The 20,932-nt window shown below is 37.7% G+C and overlaps 1 protein-coding gene across 9 annotated transcripts; it reads left to right on the plus strand.

Moving 5' to 3' along the window:
* Window positions 1-1,965: 1,965 nt before the first annotated feature.
* LOC122020172 lies at window positions 1,966-7,644 on the plus strand. Of its 9 annotated transcripts, none has more exons than XR_006122136.1 (7): window positions 1,969-2,924; window positions 3,884-3,945; window positions 4,800-4,882; window positions 5,190-5,289; window positions 5,791-5,886; window positions 6,152-6,419; window positions 7,568-7,644. XR_006122136.1 is itself a non-coding variant. In XM_042577964.1 (5 exons), the coding sequence occupies exons 2-5, from the start codon at window positions 4,878-4,880 to the stop codon at window positions 6,356-6,358; spliced, it is 354 nt and encodes a 117-aa protein (XP_042433898.1). In that variant the 5' UTR covers window positions 1,966-3,945; window positions 4,800-4,877; the 3' UTR covers window positions 6,359-7,344. The 9 variants fall into 9 exon arrangements, 1 of the variants encoding a protein (XP_042433898.1); XR_006122138.1 differs by having other exon boundaries at window positions 6,206-6,419; XR_006122131.1 differs by having other exon boundaries at window positions 5,791-6,419.
* Window positions 7,645-20,932: the final 13,288 nt, after the last annotated feature.

Here is a 20,932-nt window from a genome sequence, read left to right on the forward strand (position 1 = left end):
CACCTTAAACAAGGCGGCGTTCTCAGCCGATAATTCAAGCGAAGAAAATTTAGTGATTTGAGCATTTGGCCCATCCGGACGAGGACGACCAAAAAGGAACTGATGCATGGATGCAATGCTGAGATGCTCAAAAGGTGGAGGCAACTCATCAGGAAGAGTGGGATAAAAAACAAAGTCATTGTTGGATGGTAGACAACCGAGAAAAGATCGAAGAATCTCATAGGAAAAGTCCAAGCTCCGTTTAGCAATGCGAGTGCGATAATTTACACCATCAGAAGTGTGCAAATTATTATAGAATTTGGAGACAAGACTTACATTGACATCCCTCTCACAGGTTAACAATGACTCAATTTTATAGTGCCTGAACCGATTATAGGTATCAAAACAATAGTCCCTATAGAATTTAAGATCAACAGACCTAGGGGTAATGAGCTTGAAGCTATGTTTGCTAAAGGCCTGCTGCAAGGCAGCATTAGGGAATCGCGGATCAGTAGGAGGTTGAGGACGGGATTGTGGTCTAGAAGAACCCTCACCCGACTCTCCAACCTTCTATTTCTTTCTAAAGGATGGGAAAACAATGCACAAGATGGAATAACGTGATTGAGCATAATGCAAAGAAAAGAAGAGAAAAGAAAATGCCGTGCACATGATGCATGAACGAAATGCACAAAAAAAAAGAAGCAAAATTAGCCACAATCAATTGACAAAAACAAAATAGAGAGGAGAAGAAAGAAAAAGAATGGAGGAGTTACCTAGGGTTAGGCATATTGAGCTCCGCGACGAGGGACAGTCTGCGAGCCCCTTGTCACCGAGAGAAGGGGAACGGAAGTCGGAGAGGAAAAAGAGGGCACTCGGTGTCGGAGAAGGCCGTCGGAGAAGACGGCGGACGAGGTGGGAGGAGCGCCGAAGAAATCACCTAAGCGCTAGAGGGAAAGAGTCGGGAGAGAAAGAAAGTTGGAGTGAGAGAAGACTTAGGTCAATCAGAGAGTTAAGATGGGTTTTAAATTTCCAATCGATCGAGAACACATGAATCGATCGGACGATCGATTCACAAGGCCGCTATAAGAATCGAACATGCGTCTGAATCGATCCATCGATCGATTCAAAATGCGCTGAATCGATCCATTGATCGATTCAGATGCCTTCTGCAAATATCGATTACGCGTTCCAATCGATCCATTGATCGATCGAAACGCGCTGAATCGATCCATCGATCGATTCAGACGCTCTCTGTGATGAAAAACAAGCCTCCCAATCGATTAACTAATCGATTGGGAAGGCTGATATTTCTGCACTTCTGAAACTTTCAGATCCAAGGATTGGAAATGCACAAATAATTGTACACGCCTCTAAAAATCATGAAATTTTGTGTAGACACTATATATGTCTCATATTATCAAGGAAAAATAAAGTTTGACATAAATTGATTCTTCTTAGCGAAAACTTATACAAAATTAAAAGGTGTCAAAAACTTTAATACTTTGAGTAAGTATGTATCCAATTGTGCAATGATAACTCTCATCCAACAACAAACTTCAATCAAGGTTTCAAACAAAAGTTTTATACATATTGTAAATTTGAAATTTCTAATCATAATCGTAGGGCAAAGTGCACATGATTTGTGCACCTGCTTTTCCTATGATTGGACAAATGAATGTTTCATATGAAAACCCACTACAAGAAAAACCCTCATAGACATCGGCGGAACAACAACGGTTTTAAGCAAAAATCGATGTCTTTGAGTATTTTACACCGATTTTTCTAAAAACCGATGTCTATGAGCGCAGATTTTCGCTCATAGACATCGGTTTTTTTAGCCGATGTCTATGAGCGCCTTTTTTTCATTAATAGACATCGATTTTAACCACGGTTTTTAAAACACGATGTCTATGAATCAAAATTTTGGCGGACTTTCTTAGCGCGATTTCTTTTGGGCTTCACCTCGCCCATCATAAATCGAAACCCTAATCCTCTACATCCTCTTTTTAGGAGTAACCATTTGAAAGATGAGCAACGAATCTCTCGACGGCGATGTGGACGGCGGCGGTCGTCAGCGCTGTCACGGTCTACTGGTTCAGGTGGGTGATGGGCTCGGCGGAAGTGAAAGGCAAGCGGACAGTGAACTTTAAGATGTGATCGAGTACTGGTCCTTCTTTCTCCGCTCCAAGGAGGGCCTAGCACCATTACTATATTAGTGAAGTGAGAGCTAGATCCCCTTGTTTCCCCGATCTGATCGCCATCCGAACTCCTAGCGTTCGACGCCCGGCGACTCCTTCTTGTTCCGGCGGCCTCTCCAGCCCTTCCTCTCCCCCTGCATATCTTCCATTCTTGATGCAGGACAAGGCGGCCGCGGAGGACGGCGAGAAGGAGACTTTTTCGAAGAAGTCGCGCCACTGCGAAGCCGAGATGCCCCTTACTGATTCCGAGGAAGACTCTTTCCCGTGGAGGAGATCGTCCAGTACCCTCTTCCGGGATACGTCGCTCCCTCTTCCATCAGCTTCAGCCCCGATGGGCGCTTGATCTCCTATCTCTTCAGCCCCGATGGTACCCTCCACCTTAAAGTCTTCGCCTTTGACGTTGCCTCACGGCGGCAGGAGCCCTACTGTTCCTCCTAAGCGCCGATTCTTTCTCTCGCGCAATCCCTAATTTTCGTCATCGTTGTTCCTCCTGAGCACCAATTCTTTCTCCTCCCTAACTTGCTCTTGCTGTCGCCTCTCCTCTCACCCACGCTCATCATCTCTATCGCTGCTCCTCACCCTTTTTCCTCCCTAACTGACCCGCTCTCGCTGTCGCTGCTCCTCTCACCAACGTTCATGCATCCTTGTCTGCGCCGCCTCCAGGCGCTGCCAACCGCCGGCCTCCAGCCACCTAAGCATCCTTGTCACCACCGCCTCCAGTCGCCTAAGCAATCTGAAGTTTTATAGGTATTTCTTTGTTACCTGATACCTTTTGTTTTTGTGTACTTTTGATTTTGTCAATCTGAACCCTAGAGAGAAAGGCAAGAACTTTTGGAACCCTAGAGAGAACATTTTGATCCGCCTCCAGCAGCCTAAGCATCCTTGTGTACTGTTAATTTTGTTAATAAGGTCCTTGGATAATTACTGATATGGCAAGAACATTTGGAGATTTTTTTTTATCATTCAGACGATTAAAACGTTCACTATAGGATATTCAGACCCTCCATCACTGCATTCTGTGCAAGCTGGAAGATATGCACTAGGAGGAAGCTTTGCTGGTAAGGCAGATATATGATGATTTTGATGCTTTAGCAGGGTTTGATTTATGCTTAATGAATTCCAATTTTCATAATGCAAGTCCTAGAACTCCTTGGCAATCAGGCCGACTCTCCTTGGCAAGCTTGCAAAACAATAGATTTGTAGATAGGGAGATTGACACTAGAGCTTCAACTAAGCTTTTTTTTTTTTTGTACATTTGTTAGTCTGACCCCTAACATGCAAGTTGTATTCCAAAAATTTGCTAGCCAAATTCTAGCCTAACAACATTTTTTTTATTGTACATGTCTTCGGATACAGGTTGCCATCTGCAGTCAATCTGTTTACTAGCACATATTTGAATACTATGGCATAAGTACTAAAATTGCAACTTCATTACCATACTAACACTGTAACTATGCTATTTTTTTAATTGTACATGTGTTAGCTTGATCCCTAACAACATGTATGTACTATTCTAGTCAAATTCTAGCCAACACATGTTAATTTGCTTGATCCCTAACAATCCTTATTTCTACGAATAAATAGCTAGCCAAATTCTTAAGTTTCAATAAAAGTTGCACATAGACTTAGTAGCACATAGACTTAGCACATAGACTTGCTTGTTTTCTATGCTTCTTCAGCAACTCACTTTAAAACCTCAATTGCAGGAATAGAAGGAAGCAGTGAGTGGAGGTTTTGGTCTAAGACATCGGAAGCTTAAGCTTTAAAGGTCTTTCCTTGTTACCTTTCTTATTATACTTGAATTTCACTTGTAACTTAGTTCTTTATTTATGAATGTTAAATTTACTATATATGCATTTTAAAATTCAACAATTTGTCATAATTTTAAATTGATTTTAAGAACATCCATAATGCCAACTATAGATATGCCAACACTTGGAAATTGAAGTTAGATGAACGATAGATAATAATCACACAAACCAAAATGATAAAATGAAGAACATCCATAATGCCAACTATATGAATAGTAATTACATGTTAAATTGGCCAGGAACATCAACAAAGGACCATGAAGTATTATAGTACCATGATATATTATCGACAAATTGACTATATTGATTATGTATTTATGATAAATATTGCAATGCTTATCATCTGACAAACAAAGTTGCCCTGACTCCATATGAATCTTTCACATTTCCTGGTTCATCTAAATAGTCAAGTGGTTAATGTTTTAAGTCTCAATTATTTTGTCTAAGATGAAATCTAACCGAAGCATATCTGTAAGTTGGGGTTTTGACTAAAACATGATAAAGAACAATATTGATTTGCTCACATTTCTCTTATCATAGAGATAGAAAAAGAACTGAGATGGTGAAGAGTACTCCTCAGAGTCCATGTTATGTGCCATGGCAATAGCTCCATACACAGAAAGAGGAAGCACAGGCAGCTCTTCGTCCTATCATTACCAAATTTAAAAAGATGATCTAAGCAAGAATTGAATAACCCATTAACCAATTATCACCAATGAATCGAATTGATCGATCTATGAGAGAAATCTTTCAGCTCTTGTTCTAGTGTTGTGATTTTGGTTTGAGATTCTAAACTTCGATTTGATAGCAGGAACTCCGAGGATGTTTAGTAGGCTTTTAGGAAAGCCCAAAGAGCAAACCAGCGCCTTGGCAACTATCGAGAAATTATATGAGGTACTTCGATCTTCCCATCTTGTTTCCCGTTTCTTGACTACGAATCGTAAGCTAAAACTTGATTGGTTGGGCTTCGTGGATTGTGAAGCTTTTTTTATGTTTGTTTGGATACATGATGTGGAAGCCCAACTTCAACCTGTTCATGAAAAGAAAACAGTTCTGCTTTGCCTAATAGAATGGTTTAATCTGTGAATAGTATTCATAAGAGCATGAACACATGTTTTGGGCCACAAGTTTAGGGTTTTTTTTGTTGTTGTCAGAGTATCAGTGGATGATACATTTCTAATCATCACTCTATATGTTTCAGACACTTGAAATGCTCGAGAAAAAGGAGAAAGTTCTCCTTAAGAAGTCTGATGTTGAGATCGAAAAGGCTAAACAATTCACCAAAACTAAAAACAAAAGAGGTGAGATTAATCATCTGGCCGTACAAGTTTATGGTTCACTTTTTTGTCCATGACACAATATGTTTTTCAACAAAGGTGATCTAGCCAAAATACCAAATTGTTCTATCACAAATTATTTATCCTGTGTGACAAGTATTAGTCTGTGTATGAAGCTTCATACTTATGCTACGACATACACTTGTTGTCATATGTTTTAGGTTATAATATTGTCATGCTAATTAGATAGAGTAGATTGCTTTGGGTGGTATTTTTACCTTTTTTTGGTCATTTGCTTAGTATGATAAGTTTCTTTTTATCTATAATATTTGGATATCTGAACTTGTTTATTTGACATACTATATTCTCTTCTTGATTGTTCTTTGGGTAAGATTTTTTTTTAAAATTTCTATTTTATTATATATTCTACTCATCTTGAAAAAATTTTGCTATATTTTTCACATTCATGTAGATTGAAAAAATTTATGTCACCTCAGTTGACCTAGATTCTCCTTTGTATCACAGACTCGAGTTTACTTGATACTAGAATATGCAGCTAAAGGTGAACTCTACAAGGAACTACAGAAGTCCAAATGCTTCAGTGAGAGGCGAACTGCTACAGTGAGTTCTTTGCAAACACACACTAACGGTTATCAGTGTATGAGTTTTTATCTATTATTGTCAATGAAGGACTAACACTCTAATCATGTACCCATAGAATTTGCAGTTCCTTTCTCACTGTATGTACAAGCGTTGTGCATTTGCAAATTTAATGAGGCTAGTGTGTCTGCAAACTTGAACAAATGTTCTGATAATTTATAAGCTTTATGTGTTTTTTTAGAAATGTCTTAAGGTACTTCTTAATGAATTTTCCCATGTTGTCCAGGTACTTCTATAGATTCTTCCTCATGATATTTTTGTTTATCATGGCAATGTCCAGAAGTCTATGGCAGCCACTTCTGCTGAGGGTGGCCTTGATCCCATACTTGCCTACACTGCCGGAGCAGAGATCGAGCAGCTGCAGTGGTCTTCCTCCCAGCCCGACTGGGTTGCCATTGCCTACTCCACTAAGCTTCAGATTCTGAGAGTTTAATGGAAAGCAAATGGATATTAGAGCAGTAAAGATATTGCCTTTGATTCTATTTACTGAACTGGTACCTGGTAGCACCCCACTCAATTGATTTCATAATTAGTGCATAGCTTCATTTCATGTGCTATCATTTCTCTATTGCACTAGGCTTTTGATTATTTTTGGGGTATAGTTTCCTTATTACTTGCAGGATCAGAATACTAGTTGGATGAATTGTTTGGATCCTCTACTGGCATGTTCTTCAGTTTGCCTTTTTTTTTTGAATTTACTGATAACCTTCTTGGGCATTAAAATTATATTTTCTTTTCTATTAGAAACTTACATCTTTGCAGATGTTTGCCTTCTTCTGTGTATCTTCCTGCTTAACTTTATTTAGTTGCTTTTGATCTTTGTATAGCACTAGTTATACATTTTTTTTTAAGAGAGATGATTTAGGCGTGTTTAAGATCTTGGTGGATGATTCATTGGATTCGTGGTGTTGGATATTGTCAGGTAGCTCTTGTAATTCCCTGTGGTTGAACATTTTGAAGTGGAACTGGAGGTATATTTGGAAGTCAGTGTTTAGGGTTGCTGTAGAATGATGCTTTGAATTGTTGTTATCTGGAGCTTTGATCTTTTGCTTCACTGAACTTATGCAGGAATGTAAAACATTAAGGATCCTGAGATATAATTTTCCCATGTTATCTGGAGCTTTGATCTTTTGCCATGAATTTTTTCATGTTATCAATGAAAGTAACATGATACTTTCTTATATGATGTATTTTTTTCTTTTCTTTTATTTATTTACTTATATATATGATTGCATCTATATATGGTTGAAATTCATGTTGACTAGTTAGCATTTTAGCTATTTTCCCCTTGAAATAAAAAATTGTTTTGATGTTATTGTATCATTGGAAATCATATAAATGAATTGATGTTACTCATCTTTATTACTGTTGAGGAATTTATTTACTTTTCATGTACTCTTAGTGATAAACAGTTATGTCATTTGAGTCGACTACTAATGAATTGAATTTCCATGTACTCTTAGTGATAAACAGTTTTCAGGAATGATAGATCTATCACTATATGATGTGGTTGAGATAATTGATGAATGTTTCTCTTTTTAAGCATTCCAATTAGTCATCTTGTTACTTGGTGCTCTTACTGTTTTTTCAACTATGATTTTTAGTCTTGGTTTACTAATATATTATTTATGCGTTTTTACAGTTTACAAATCTCAAGTACTCTAGAGTTGAAATTGATGAAGTGCGGTTCGAGTGGGCCGAATGCATGCTAGATTACATTTGAAGTGCGGTTCTACCTTAATGTGTTGTTAAAAGAATGTTCTACCTTGATTCTGATATCTATTAACTTTTGATGTAAAAAGAATGTTTGTGTATTTTATGGATACTGTTGTAAGAAGAATATTTATGTAATTTGTGAATATTTATGTATTTTATGGATACTATTGAATGAAGAATATTTGTGTAATTTGTGAATATTTGTGTATTTTTTTTGTTACTGTTTCGGAAATCAAATTTGTACTGTTAAAAAATATTGATATTACATCGGTTTTCCACCGCTGCAAAACTGGTGTTATTAACTAATATTACATCGGTCGTATACCGCTGCCAAAACTGGTGTTATTAATATATAATATTACATCAGTTTTACACCGTTGATGAAACGGTGTCGTTAAGTGATACTACACCGGTTAATAACCGATTCGAACACCGGTGTCGTTAAGTGATACTACACCGATTTTAAACCGATGTCTAAAATGACAGACTTTTGACATCGCCTTCATAGACATCGGTCGAAAATGTAATAGACACCGGTGGAAAACCGATGTCTATGAGGGTTTTTGTTGTAGTGACCACTTTTCTTGACCAAAATAATGCATCATAACAAACATCATGACCAAGATAAATGTCCCTAACCTCTCACCCCATCTAAATCATAGTAAGAGGACAATCCTATGTTCTTGTGAGAGGCAATTTTAAGGTGAATAGAACTTAAATAGCTTTACCTATAAAGTGATCATGGAGGATGTGATTTAATCAATACAACACATTCCCAATTCCCTTCTAAGAAAGCTAAATTCAACTTCGGGAAGAGGTTTAGTGAAGATATCGGCTAAGTTTGATTTTGATCCAACATAATTTAAAATGATATCACCTTGAGTTACATGATCACGAATAAAATGATGTTTAACCTCTATGTGTTTCGTTCTTGAATGATGAACGTGATTTTTGGTCAAGTTGATTGTACTCACATTATCACAAAGAACTTGAACATTGTTATAGGTAAGTTGATAGTCCTCTAGAGTATGAGTCATCCACAATAATTGTGATACACACTCTCCCATGGCAATATATTCCGTTTCGGTTGTGGAGAGAGTGACACAATGTTGTTTTCTACTTGACCAACTTACTAAAGAAGATCCTAGAAATTGACAACTACCACTAGTACTTTTGCGATCCAATTTGCATCCGGCATAATCGGAATCGGTATAGCCCACTAGGTCAAAAGTTTCGGTTCTAGGATACCCAAAACCAACATTTTGAGTCCCCTTGAGATAACGAAGAATTCGCTTAACGACACTCAAATATGACTCCTTGGCACAAGATTGCTACCGTGCACATATACCTACGGCAAAAAGTATGTCGGGTCTACTAGCCATAAAATAGAGAAGACTCCCTATAGCACTACGATACACCTTGGAGTCAACTTCTTTCCCCTCAACGTCTTTATCCAATTTAGTACTAGTGACCATGGGAGTAGATATTTCCTTTGCATTTTCCATTCCAAATTTCTTAAATAGCTCTTTGACATATTTAGATTGATGAATGTAAATGCCTTCTTTTGTTTGCTTAATTTGTAACCCTAGGAAAAATGTCAATTCACCAACCAAACTCATTTCAAATTCACTCTCCATGTGATTAATGAACTCATTTAAATAATCTTTATTTGTAGAACCACAAATAATGTCATCTACATATACTTGGGCCACAAACATATCATTACCACTATTTTTCAAGAATAAAGTGGGATCAATTTTTCCTCTATGAAGCCCTTTTGATACTAGAAATGTTGACAATCGTTCATACCAAGCCCGGGGAGTTTGTTTTAGCCCATATAAGGTCTTTTTAAGTTTATATACATGATTTGGATACTCCAAATTTTCAAACCCCGGTGGTTGCTCAACATATACCTCTTCTTTTATAACACCATTCAAAAATACTGATTTTACATCCATTTGGTACAATTTGAACCCCTTGTGGGCGGCAAATGTCAACATCATCCTAATTGACTCCAATCTTGCTACGGGTGCATAAGTTTCATCATAGTCTAACCCTTCTACTTGATTGAAACCCCTAGCAACCAATCTAGCTTTATTTCTCACAACTATCCCCTTATCATCAAGTTTGTTTCTAAAAACCCATTTTGTATCAATAATCGATTTATTTATAGGCCTAGGAACTAAATCCCAAACTTGACTTCTCTCAAATTGAGATAGTTCATCTTGCATTGCTAAAATCCAATCGGGATCAAACAAGGCATCATCAATGGTTTTTGGTTCTATTTGAGATATCAAGGCGACTTGGCTTCCTTCATTTCTAAAGCAAGATCGAGTTCTCACTCCTTGAGTGATGTCTCATACTACTTGATCTAAGGAATGATTTACATGAATCCTAGTAGGTCTTGATTCTTGATTTATTATAATTTCGGGTTCAAGTGGCAAAGATTCATTTTTCTCACCATCACTTTCTTAATTTTCTTCTCCTTGATGATCTACTCCATCCAGTGTTAATTTCTCTAACTCAAAACGTATTTCTTCATCGTTTGTTCTTATAGAGTTCAAAGAAGGATTTTCTTCAAAGACAACATTTAGTGATTATTCAACTAATTTTGATCTTTTGTTGTAAATTCGATACACCTTACTATGACTTGAGTAACCTACAAGGATCCCCTCATCCGCCTTAGCGGAAAACTTTCTCAAGTGATCTTTGATGTTTAGAATATAAACCTTACACCCAAACACTCTAAGATGCTTAATTGTAGGTGGTTTACCAAACCACAACTCATGAGTGTTTTTCCTAGAAACCTATGTATTAATGTTCGATTTTGTACATAACATGCCATATTAATTACTTCGGCCCATAGGAAACTATGAAGTGAATATTCATTTAACATGCTCTGAGTGGCCTCTTGCAAAACCCTATTTTTCCTCTCAACAACTCCATTTTGTTGAGGAGTTTTAGGGGTGGAAAATTCATGTTTATAGCCTTTTTCTATACAAAAATTTGTAAATCTATCATTTTCAAACTCACCTCCAGGATCACTTCTTATCATGTTATCTTATGAGTCTTTTCATTTTCTACTCTATTACAAAAAGCAATCAAGGTATCTAGAGTTTGATCCTTATGTTTCAAGAAAAACACCCATGTATATATAGTGTAATCATCCACAATCACAAAGCAATATCTACTACCATTTAAAGAAATATATCTACTACTATCAAATAAATTCATGTGAATGAGCTCTAAAGCATTTAAGGCACTTACAACATTTTTACCTTTATGAGTAGCTTTGGTTTGCTTACCCATTTGACATGCATCACATATTTTGTCTTTTTGAAACTTCAACTTTGGCAATCCTTGCACCAACTCCTTCTTTGAAAGGTTTTTGATATTCCTCATGTTGGTGTGAGCAAGTCTCCAGTGCCAAAGCCACGTCTCCTCTTCTTTGGACATGAGACACTTAGCAAACACATTAGTAGCACCAAATAGTTCAGCTTGATAAATATTTTCTCTTCTATGGCCTATGAGAATATTAGTATTTAGTTCACTATGCTTGATTAGACATTGAGATGAGTTGAACTCAACTCCATAACCCGAATCACATAGTTGACTAACACTTAAAAGATTAAAGACTATGCCTTTCACTAATAACACATTTTTTATTACAATTTTTTTCGAAATTCTAATATCTCCTATTCCTATAACTTTTAATTCACCACTATTACCAAAAGAAATGGTACCTTTACTTTTGTGTCTAAATGATGAAAATTTTGACGAATCTTCTGTCATATACTTAGAGCATCCACTATCTACGAACCATGTTGTTGGATGCTCCCCCTTTGCGCATGCCTGTTTAAACACGATGAACCAAATGTTTTGGTACCCATACTTTGGGTCCGGTAGCATCAATAACAAATTACTTGGGTACCCAAACTTGAACAAACTTAACCCTTGAAGCATGATTTCTACTAATTAGAGACATGAATTTAACTTCCTTATCTTGTGATTTAAAACCTAGTCCCACTTTGTTGTACACACCTCTTTGAGCGCCTAGAATCATGTCTAAGTATTTTGAGCTAGAAGTAAATTTTTCTAGAGCACTTCTAAGATCATCAACTTATGATTTCAACGATATATTTTCCTTTTTAAGATCATCAAAATCATCTTTGTCATTTTCATGAAGCATGCAAATTTCACATGGCACAATTTTATTTTTAAGTGATTTACATTCATTTTGTAATTTTTTAACCTTCCCTTTTGATTTAGCTAGTGCATTGGTTAAGCATGCAATGGTGGCATACATCTTATCAAACTTGGGGGAAATTACCTCATCATCACTAGATGATGACTCACTTGAAGACTACACATCCTCTCCATGACTATCTTCATCTTCACTATCTTCAACATGGCTTAAGGCCATGAGAGCCATGTGCTTTGAGCTCTTCCTTTCATCTTCTTCCGATGAGCTTGATGATGAGTCGTCCCAAGTGGCTTTCAAAGCCTTCTTCTTTTTCTTGATCTTTTCCTCTTGCTTCTTCAACTTTGGACACTCCGTTTTGTAGTGCCCCTTTTTCTTGCATTCATAGCAAATTATATCAGTCTTAGTCTTAGACTCCACAAGAGATTTACCTTTTCTCTTTTTATCATTGAAAATCTTCTTGACATCCTTCTTGTCAAACTTCCTTGAATGTCTCATCATTCTTCGAACAAAGTTTGCCATTTCACTTGATGATAGCTCTTCATCACTATCACTATCACTATCTTGCTCAGATTCTGAAGATGCCACCTTCTTCTCCTTTTTCTTTTCCTTGTGCTTCTTTTTGCTCTTTTCACCTGCAACCAAGGCTATACCTTTCTCTTTTTGGCTTGTGTTAGCTTGCTCATGCAATTCAAGTTCACAAAATAATTCATCCAACTTTACTATTGACAAATCCCTTGATACCTTATAGGCATCCACCATGGATGACCATAATGAGTTTCTTGGGAAAGATTTCAGGGCATACCTTATGAGATCTCGATTCTCTACACTCTCTCCAACTGAATGAAGACCGTTTAAGAGTTCCTTGAACCTACCATGTAGTGAACTTACCATTTCTCCATCCTTCATTGTGAAATTTTGAAGTTGATTTATCAAGAGGTCTCTCTTTGCAATTCTTGAATCCTTGGTGCCTTCATTTAGCTCAATGAGCTTGTCCCATAAATCCTTGGCACTCTTGAAAGGTCCAACCTTGTTGAGTTATTCCGAGCTTAATCCACATTGAAAAGTCACAATCGCCTTTGCATTTGCTTGAACCTTTATTTTTTGTTCAACGGTCCACCTTGGTGATTCAAGCATTCTTCCATTTTCGGTTGGCGCCGTGAATCCCTCTGTGATTGAGAACCACATGTCAATTTCGGTCATGAGATATTGTTCCATGCGGCTCTTCCAATAAGCGAAATTACTGTCTTCATAAAATGGTGGTCGTGAAGTACTATGCCCCTCCTTCAATGACATCTTGTAGCTCTTTAACTTGTGCTTTCTTGGTGATGAATCCTCAAAAGAAAACCAATGCTCTGATATCACTTGTTAGGATCAGTTGAGTTAGAGGGGGGGGGGGTGAATGACTCACTTCGTTTTCTTGATCAATTTACTCTTTCGCAGCAGACACTTGAAGGCAATGCTAACTCTTGTATTTACTTGATATCCACCTCCTCAAGGAGGTGACTAGTCCAAGGATCCACACCACTCACCACTCTTCCACTATCAAAACCCTCCTTCTCGGAATCACACCGAAGGTGGAGAAACCTTACAAGATTACAACTCTCCCTCTCCAAAGTAAAGATCACAAACACTACAATGAAGAAGAGAAGAAGGATCACAAACTTTAACCGGCTTCTTCTTTACAAGTGAGACTTCAGAAAGTGGCGGAGAGGAGAGCTTGAACACTTTTCAAATCTTGATCACTTGAAGGATTTCTAAAAACCTTTGAGAACAATGGAACAGTATATTCTTTTTGGATGATTTGTTTTCTTTTTCTTCCACGCTTTTAAACGTCGAGAAAACTAGCTGTTTCTTACGTAGCCGTCGCCATGAATTGATTGGGCTTGTATTCCAATCGATTCAAAGGTATCCATTGAGTGTTGTCACATTAAGATCAACGGCGTAGATCATCTGATTTGAACCTTAATCGATTTGGATTTTGCCTTGATCGATTCAGACATGCTATGCTTCATCGCAGAATCGTAGAGCCTCTTTGAATTGATCGAACGATCGATTCAATACCTTGAATCGATCGGCTGATCGATTCAGGAGGAATTTGTGCTTCACACAGATCGTTCACCGATCGATCGGTCGATTGATTCAATACCTTGAATCGATCGACTGATCGATTCAGGAGGATTCTGTGCTTCGCACAGAACCTTACTGATCGATCGACCGATCGATTGACTTCCCTTCAATCGATTGGCTGATCGATTCAGAGGCATTCTGCCTCACAGTTATGTCTGAATTGATTTATAAATCAATTTCTGACAGTGAGCTTAACACACATCCAATCTTCTGACTTGCAGGAGCTTCTCTTGCCAAGAATCCGGTCCCCGCCTTCTTGACTTCTCTTGCCTTGCATCTGGTCTTCTGCAAGTAAGCAAGAACTTCTTTTAGCCAAGAATCCAGTCCTCGATCTTCTTAGACTTCCCATGCATCTGGTCTTCCGACCTGCAAGAAACTCCTCCTGCAAACTCACAATGCATGTTAAATCCAACGTATTAACCTAAACTTAAATAATTGTCAATACATTGAAACTTCCAGGGCATGATTGCACCAACAAGGACAACTTCCTAAATTTTATTGTCTTGCATTGACTTATACTTCTCATTCATTGTCTCGATCCACTTTTGAGAATTTGAATCTTGAATGGCTTGACGAAAGTTGATTGGATCATCCTCTGCCATACCATCATTTTCCTCATGTTCTTGGAGTAGTACTGTGTAATCATCCGAAATAGCACTCCGCTTTGCTTTAGTGGATTCACATAAAGACACTTATTCTTCATACACTAGTTCTTAAGGCCGCTGAGTTTGTTCTTTTGGGATTTGATTAACAATGTCTTGTTGTTCTTGTATTACATCATGATTATTGTCGGGAGTGAAATCTTGATCATTATCAGAAGCAATCATAGGAATACAAACCATTTCCTCTTGAAGAGTAGTGGGAATGCATTCCGCCTTAAAGACAAGGTCTATTACTTTATTCTTCCCTCCAAACTCAATATCGTCAAAGAACATTGTGTTGGGACCTTTGACATCTGCTAGAGGGGGGTGAATAGCCGATCACCCACTTCGATTACTTTATGTAATTGTTAGTACGCAACAAAATACAAAATAACTAATAAATAAAAAGACAAACCCAATGACACATTTGTTTATGTGGTTCGGAGATAAATCTCCTACTCCACGGCTATTTGTAAGGTGGACGATCCCGATCCGTCGGTGGTCGACTCTCTTGAAAACTTCATCTAGCTCAAACCTCATTTTCGGTGGAGAAACCTCACCACAACCTTGATCCAAACACCCTTAGATCATAAGAAAAACTTGGAGCACTTAGGAGACTTCTAATAGACTTTAACCAAGTCTATTTTGTCAATCATGGCTAAGCACCCTGAGCTCTCTTAAATAGAACTTGGAAGAAAACACAAGTTGTATTTACCGCCATCAGTCGACTGGTGTATACACCAGTTGACTGGTCCTTTAAGTGAAGCCGACCGTAGTACCTCAACAGTCAGCTACCAGTCGACTGCTATAGTGTATCAGTCGACTGCTACAGTATACCAGTCGACTGTTACATTATATTAGTCGGCTGCTATAGTACTGCTATAGTACTATTACAGTAAACTATAAACCTAGGATTTTACCCTGAGTACAATTTCTCATGCACTTGTCCTTGCTTACACAACCTAGACCTAGCACTCTATTCTTCTCCATCAGCTTTGTATCTCTTGGATGCCTCCCCATCCTTCACGCCTTGTCCTCTTGAGCTTCTATCGGCCTTGTCATCATTGTCAGGTCTTCACCACCAAGAGGCTGTGCCTTTGAGATTTCATCCATTACCAAATCACACTTAGACTTACGTTGCCAAAACTATATGCTTGGACTCACACAGCCAAGATTCACACTTGGACTTTTCTCCTTTGTCAAAATCACACTTGGACTTTCCTTGTTGTACCTGTATCCTGTACACTTACAATGTATATTAAATATAACAATAAATCTAACTTAAACGTTTGCCCAAACATTAAAACCTAGGGCACCTAGATTGCTCCAACAATCTTCCCCTTTTTAATGTTCGACAACCCGTTTAAGCTAGGGAAACATACATGCAATAACAATGTAAATAAACATGCAAATCAAGTCATGCATAAACATGGAACCTAACCTGTTACGCAACCGCAAGTGTATGGTTTCGTCATCAGTAATAAAAGGATATCGTATCCACAGGGATTGTTAATTGAGCACTAGTTAACTTCGCACGGCGAATTATCTAGACAAACGTAAGATTAGTTGGGAAAGAGAGTAAAAGAAAGAGAAGAGAAAAGAAAGTGAATGGATCTTGAGATGGGTTGAGATTAGAGGATGGAGGATGATAGATTCTAGGATTTGGTTTCCTTGTAATGCTAGGCGATGTTACATAGATTGTTTAGTTTCTATCCTCTATGTTCATGCTCTTGTTGGAAGTTAGATTCATTACCGACTCTCCCCTGCAGTGGATAAGCCGGCATGATCTCCTACTCCATGTCCTATGCTACTAAATGGAAGTGATCCTATGAAGTCCGATTAACTAGACAACCCTGTCACGACGTCCCTCGATCATACAACATAGAAACACACTAACATACAATAACATAGAAATAGAAATAGAGATTATGCCCGATCCCCTACTTCCTTATGGAGATTTGTTTCTCCTTTCAAGGTGATACCTTAGACGTCCGTTAGCAGGGTAGCCCTGTCACGACACCCCTCGGTCATACGATCTAAGGTATCCCCCTATGGGATTAACAATTCTACACAACTATTTGATAAAATATGTAAAAGATATATATAAGTATTCACACACACACATTTCATCAAACATGAACAAAACATCAATAAGTCATTGAATAGAAACATAGTAAATCTACATAGTTTTACATCTCCATCACATCACAAATACTTCATACATTCTAGATCTGGAGATCTACTCCATCGCAAAGGAAGAACATCCCAAAAACATAAAGTAAAGCATACTTACAACCTTAGATGTGAGAAGAAGGGGAAGAAGAGATGCTTGCCAATGTTTCCAATGTCTTGGGGATGCCTCATTACTTCAGAGATGGACGGATCATCAAGGGATGAAAGAGAATGAAGCTCTAGGGTTTCCCCCTAAGGGGAGAACCCTTCCCCAAGGAGAGCAACAAAGTCCCAAACCCAAGATGAGTCAAAGAATGAGGATCTGGACCCTTTTATACCTCCTCCAAATTGCCCAGGAAAACTAGGATTATAGGGGTATAGTAAACTGGATTTTTCACCCATTAAACCAGGTTTTATCATGATTAACCCTGAAATAAAGTTGTATCTCTTGAAATTATCTTCAATATGATACTTGGATCGAGCCCTAGCTCCAACCGAGCCAAAAGTTATGGTGGTTCAAAGTTTAGTCTGCAGTCTGGGCAGAGGCCTAGATGAACCCACTATTGGGAAGCAAGACTGTGCCATTTAGCACGGGCAGACAATGCTATCTCTCTATTGGATCTGAAGAAAAGTTGTATATCTTAAAGTTATTTATGTTTTAGTATAAAGATCAACCCAAAACTCTAACCGAGCGCAAATTTATGGTCATTTTACGATCAGTCTGCAGTCTGACCAGAATTCAGCACAGCTCTATTTTGGCGTGACACAACCCCATATTCTTCATCACACGGCTGTGTGGAATCCACACGGCCTCACTCGACTTCCTCACAGGTTGAGTCACACGGTCGTGCCCTTCTTCTTCTCTGCCAAAGTCACACGACCATGTGGATTCACACGACCCTCGCCTTCCTTGTCTCTAGAAAGTTGGCACGACTATGTGCTACCTGGCCATGGGGAAGTTAACGCGGTCGTGTGGCTCACACGACCATGGCTTGATTTACCTTTGCGGGGGAGCACGATCATGCCATTTGGAACGGCCAGAACATGTTAATATCCACACAACCGTGTGACCTACACATCCCAAGCTCCTGTGTGCGTTTTAGATCCATTTTTGTTCCAAATCGCGTCCTATCAATCAAAACAAGCAAAGAGTAGATCTTCGAACAAAAGAAGTAGAAATATAACATTACAATGAAATAGGGTGTAACAAACATAGATTATTCTAATGAAATATAAGTAGATGTGCATCAAAGTATGCATAAAAGTATATATAATCTACGCACATCACACTCCCAGACTTAAACCTTTGCTTGCCCTCAAGCAAAAGCTACAATCTAGATTCATGTGGTTAAATAGTGCATCATAATCTCTAGCAAGTCAATCTAATCCTATCAAATGATTTCAGTAGTGAGCAAGATACAAAAGTAGTTTGAGTATGACCTAAGTAGTAGTCCTCCATGCTCAGTGCGATAGTGGCCTATGTTTATCAAGTTTCAATCCCTAAGTCTAGTCAAGTCGTCATAGAACTGTATTCCTTATGCTCTCAGCGATAGGTACTTACCTGCCACACACTTGGTTCATCCTTCTCAATCTACCCAAGGTCTCAAAGGCGTGCTCGATATCAAGAGAAACATAGCAGTTATTTTTCTAGTAACCTAACTCGGTCTCAAAGGGGTAACTTGCTAGTTTCCACTCACGACAACTATTTTTTATATCCCTTATTCATTTTTTTTTCTTTTTTCATCATTATTTTTAATTGATTGCAAGATGCAATACTTGAACACAAATGCATATAAGTGCAAATGTTGGGATATTTTTGATTTTTCCAAATGAGTTGACATGATTCGAGCATCATCCAGTAACCAAAATGTAGTTTGAGAAATCACCATGAAAACACTAGTACTAATCAAGTTCTATGAATCATGACTATTTTCAGAGTTTTCTACCACCAAAACTAGGTAAAGTGTATAAAGGTCCTAAAACAAGGCCAATATTTAAACTCTTATAGTAAAGACATTGCTCACTTCATGTTATCATAGATAGAAAAAGATAGATCACTAAACATAGTAGTACCATAAGTAACCAATAAACCACATGCAATCTAGAATAAATGTGCTAGTGTTTTACATTAAGGAACAAACAATCATGATGTGATGTAAGATGCAACTAGCAAAAATTTTATTATGCAACAAGAAATGTGCAAAAACTAAGGAACATGAAAACTATACTAAGCCCAAATATCCCCTAGACTTAAACTTTTCATTGTCCCAATGAAAACTAGAAATGATATATGGATGAGGTTTTATGGAGTTTAGAGAAGTTACCAAGTGATGAGCTCCAAATGGTTTACATATTTTTGAAAATACTCCTCTATCCAATGCTCACATTTCTCCACAACTTTGAAATCTACAAAACAATAATAGACAAGAAAAATTAAGTAGAGGATATGAGTTATTATGAAGAAAGAAATGAAAACAAGAAAGAAATAAAGACATAAAGAAAACAAGAAAGAAGAACTTGGGTTGCCTCCCAAGAAGCGCTTGTTTAAGGTCATTAGCTTGACCACCTCATTAGATTCATCTAAATCTCACTCTTGAAAGGATAAGATATTTCAATACCCTGGAGAGAGCTTTCAATATTGGAGTTAAAAAATGAAGTATCGCTCTCTCCATCTTCGTCTTCTTTGAAATTTTTTCAGGTGGTCGAAGACGATTCAAATTGAGCTTCCAAATATCAGCCTCATGAAAATATGCACACTCAGAAGAAATACAAATATCCCATATACATGTTAAATAAGATAGAACCGAAACCATATTAAGATAAGCAGAATAAGAAATAAAAACTGAATCACATCCAACAAAGTCAAATATAGGTACCTCTATAAAATTTTCTAAAAGATCACAAGAAGTACTAACCTTACTTTGCTGAGAGATACCTGAAAGTTCTAAACATGTGGATGTGACTTCCTCTGAATCAAATGATGGTTCTGGCTCTGGCCCAGGTATTGGTCCTACCAAAGGTGGTGATTCTTGAGACTATGCCAACTCTACATAAGTCCCTACACATTGGTCCACAGTATGTTCAATCTTTACAACTCTCATAATCTCTAAGGGATGTGTGGAAAAAGGAGGTGATTCTTGAGATGCTTCTTCCACAACATAGCTCTCTACACATTCTTTCATATCATCATCATCAACACAAGCATCAAAAAATAAACCAACATCTATATTTTCAGCAGGAGAATCAGCTATAGGAGGATCAATAACTTCACTTGCAGTTTTAAGTTGATCTACCACATCACATTCATCATCTGAAAATTCAATTTCACTATAGCATCCTGTAAAATCTGAAGGTAGATCTGAAAACTTGTTCACCACTGCATTATCAATAAAATCCTCATCTGAAGAGTCTTCATCTTTATACACATCATGAAATCTGCACTCAACCCTACCAGTGTCATAGAATTTGTTAGGGTCTTTATCTTCATTGGACCTCACTAGCCTTTGTGGAAAAAGAACCCTTAGTGAAGGGCTTAGGAAAGGTACTTCTTTTATCCCATATTCCCTTTGAGCTTGAGGAGAAGATTCAACTTTCTTATCTAGTGTCGGTGTGATCAAACGTTGAGGAAAAGGTACTTGTGGCCTTTGGGAACTTCCTAGAGTAATGAAACTGAGTTCATGTGGTCTTCTATTGTTCTTCTCCTCAATTCTAAACATGTCCTTTTTCAGAAGTTCTTCATGATTCTTGCCACTTCTCAACTTAAGATCATTATCATTTACACTAGATTTTGTATGTGTAGGAGGAAGGTCTTCTTTGAATCATTTTGAAACTATACTATCAATCTTTGTCCCAAATGTTTGAACTCCTCAATCTGTGACTTGTGAATTTTAATATTTTTGGGTGGTTGAACTTCAGTTTGTTTGACAGATTCTCTTACATTTATAGCTTGCACTTCTTAAATTTTTGAGGGAGATTCCATCCAACTTTTATTCGACCATTCATGGAGGTTCAATGCCACTTGATCAATTAATGTATATGCTTCATCTACACTCTTGTCCATAAAAGAACCTCCAGCTGATGAATCTAACAAACACTTATTTGAGAAAGAAATTCCCCTATAGAATATGTGTAAGGTCAGCCATTTTTC

The sequence above is a fragment of the Zingiber officinale genome, chromosome 9A (genome assembly GCF_018446385.1).
Source record: "Zingiber officinale cultivar Zhangliang chromosome 9A, Zo_v1.1, whole genome shotgun sequence".
Taxonomy (NCBI): domain Eukaryota; kingdom Viridiplantae; phylum Streptophyta; class Magnoliopsida; order Zingiberales; family Zingiberaceae; genus Zingiber; species Zingiber officinale.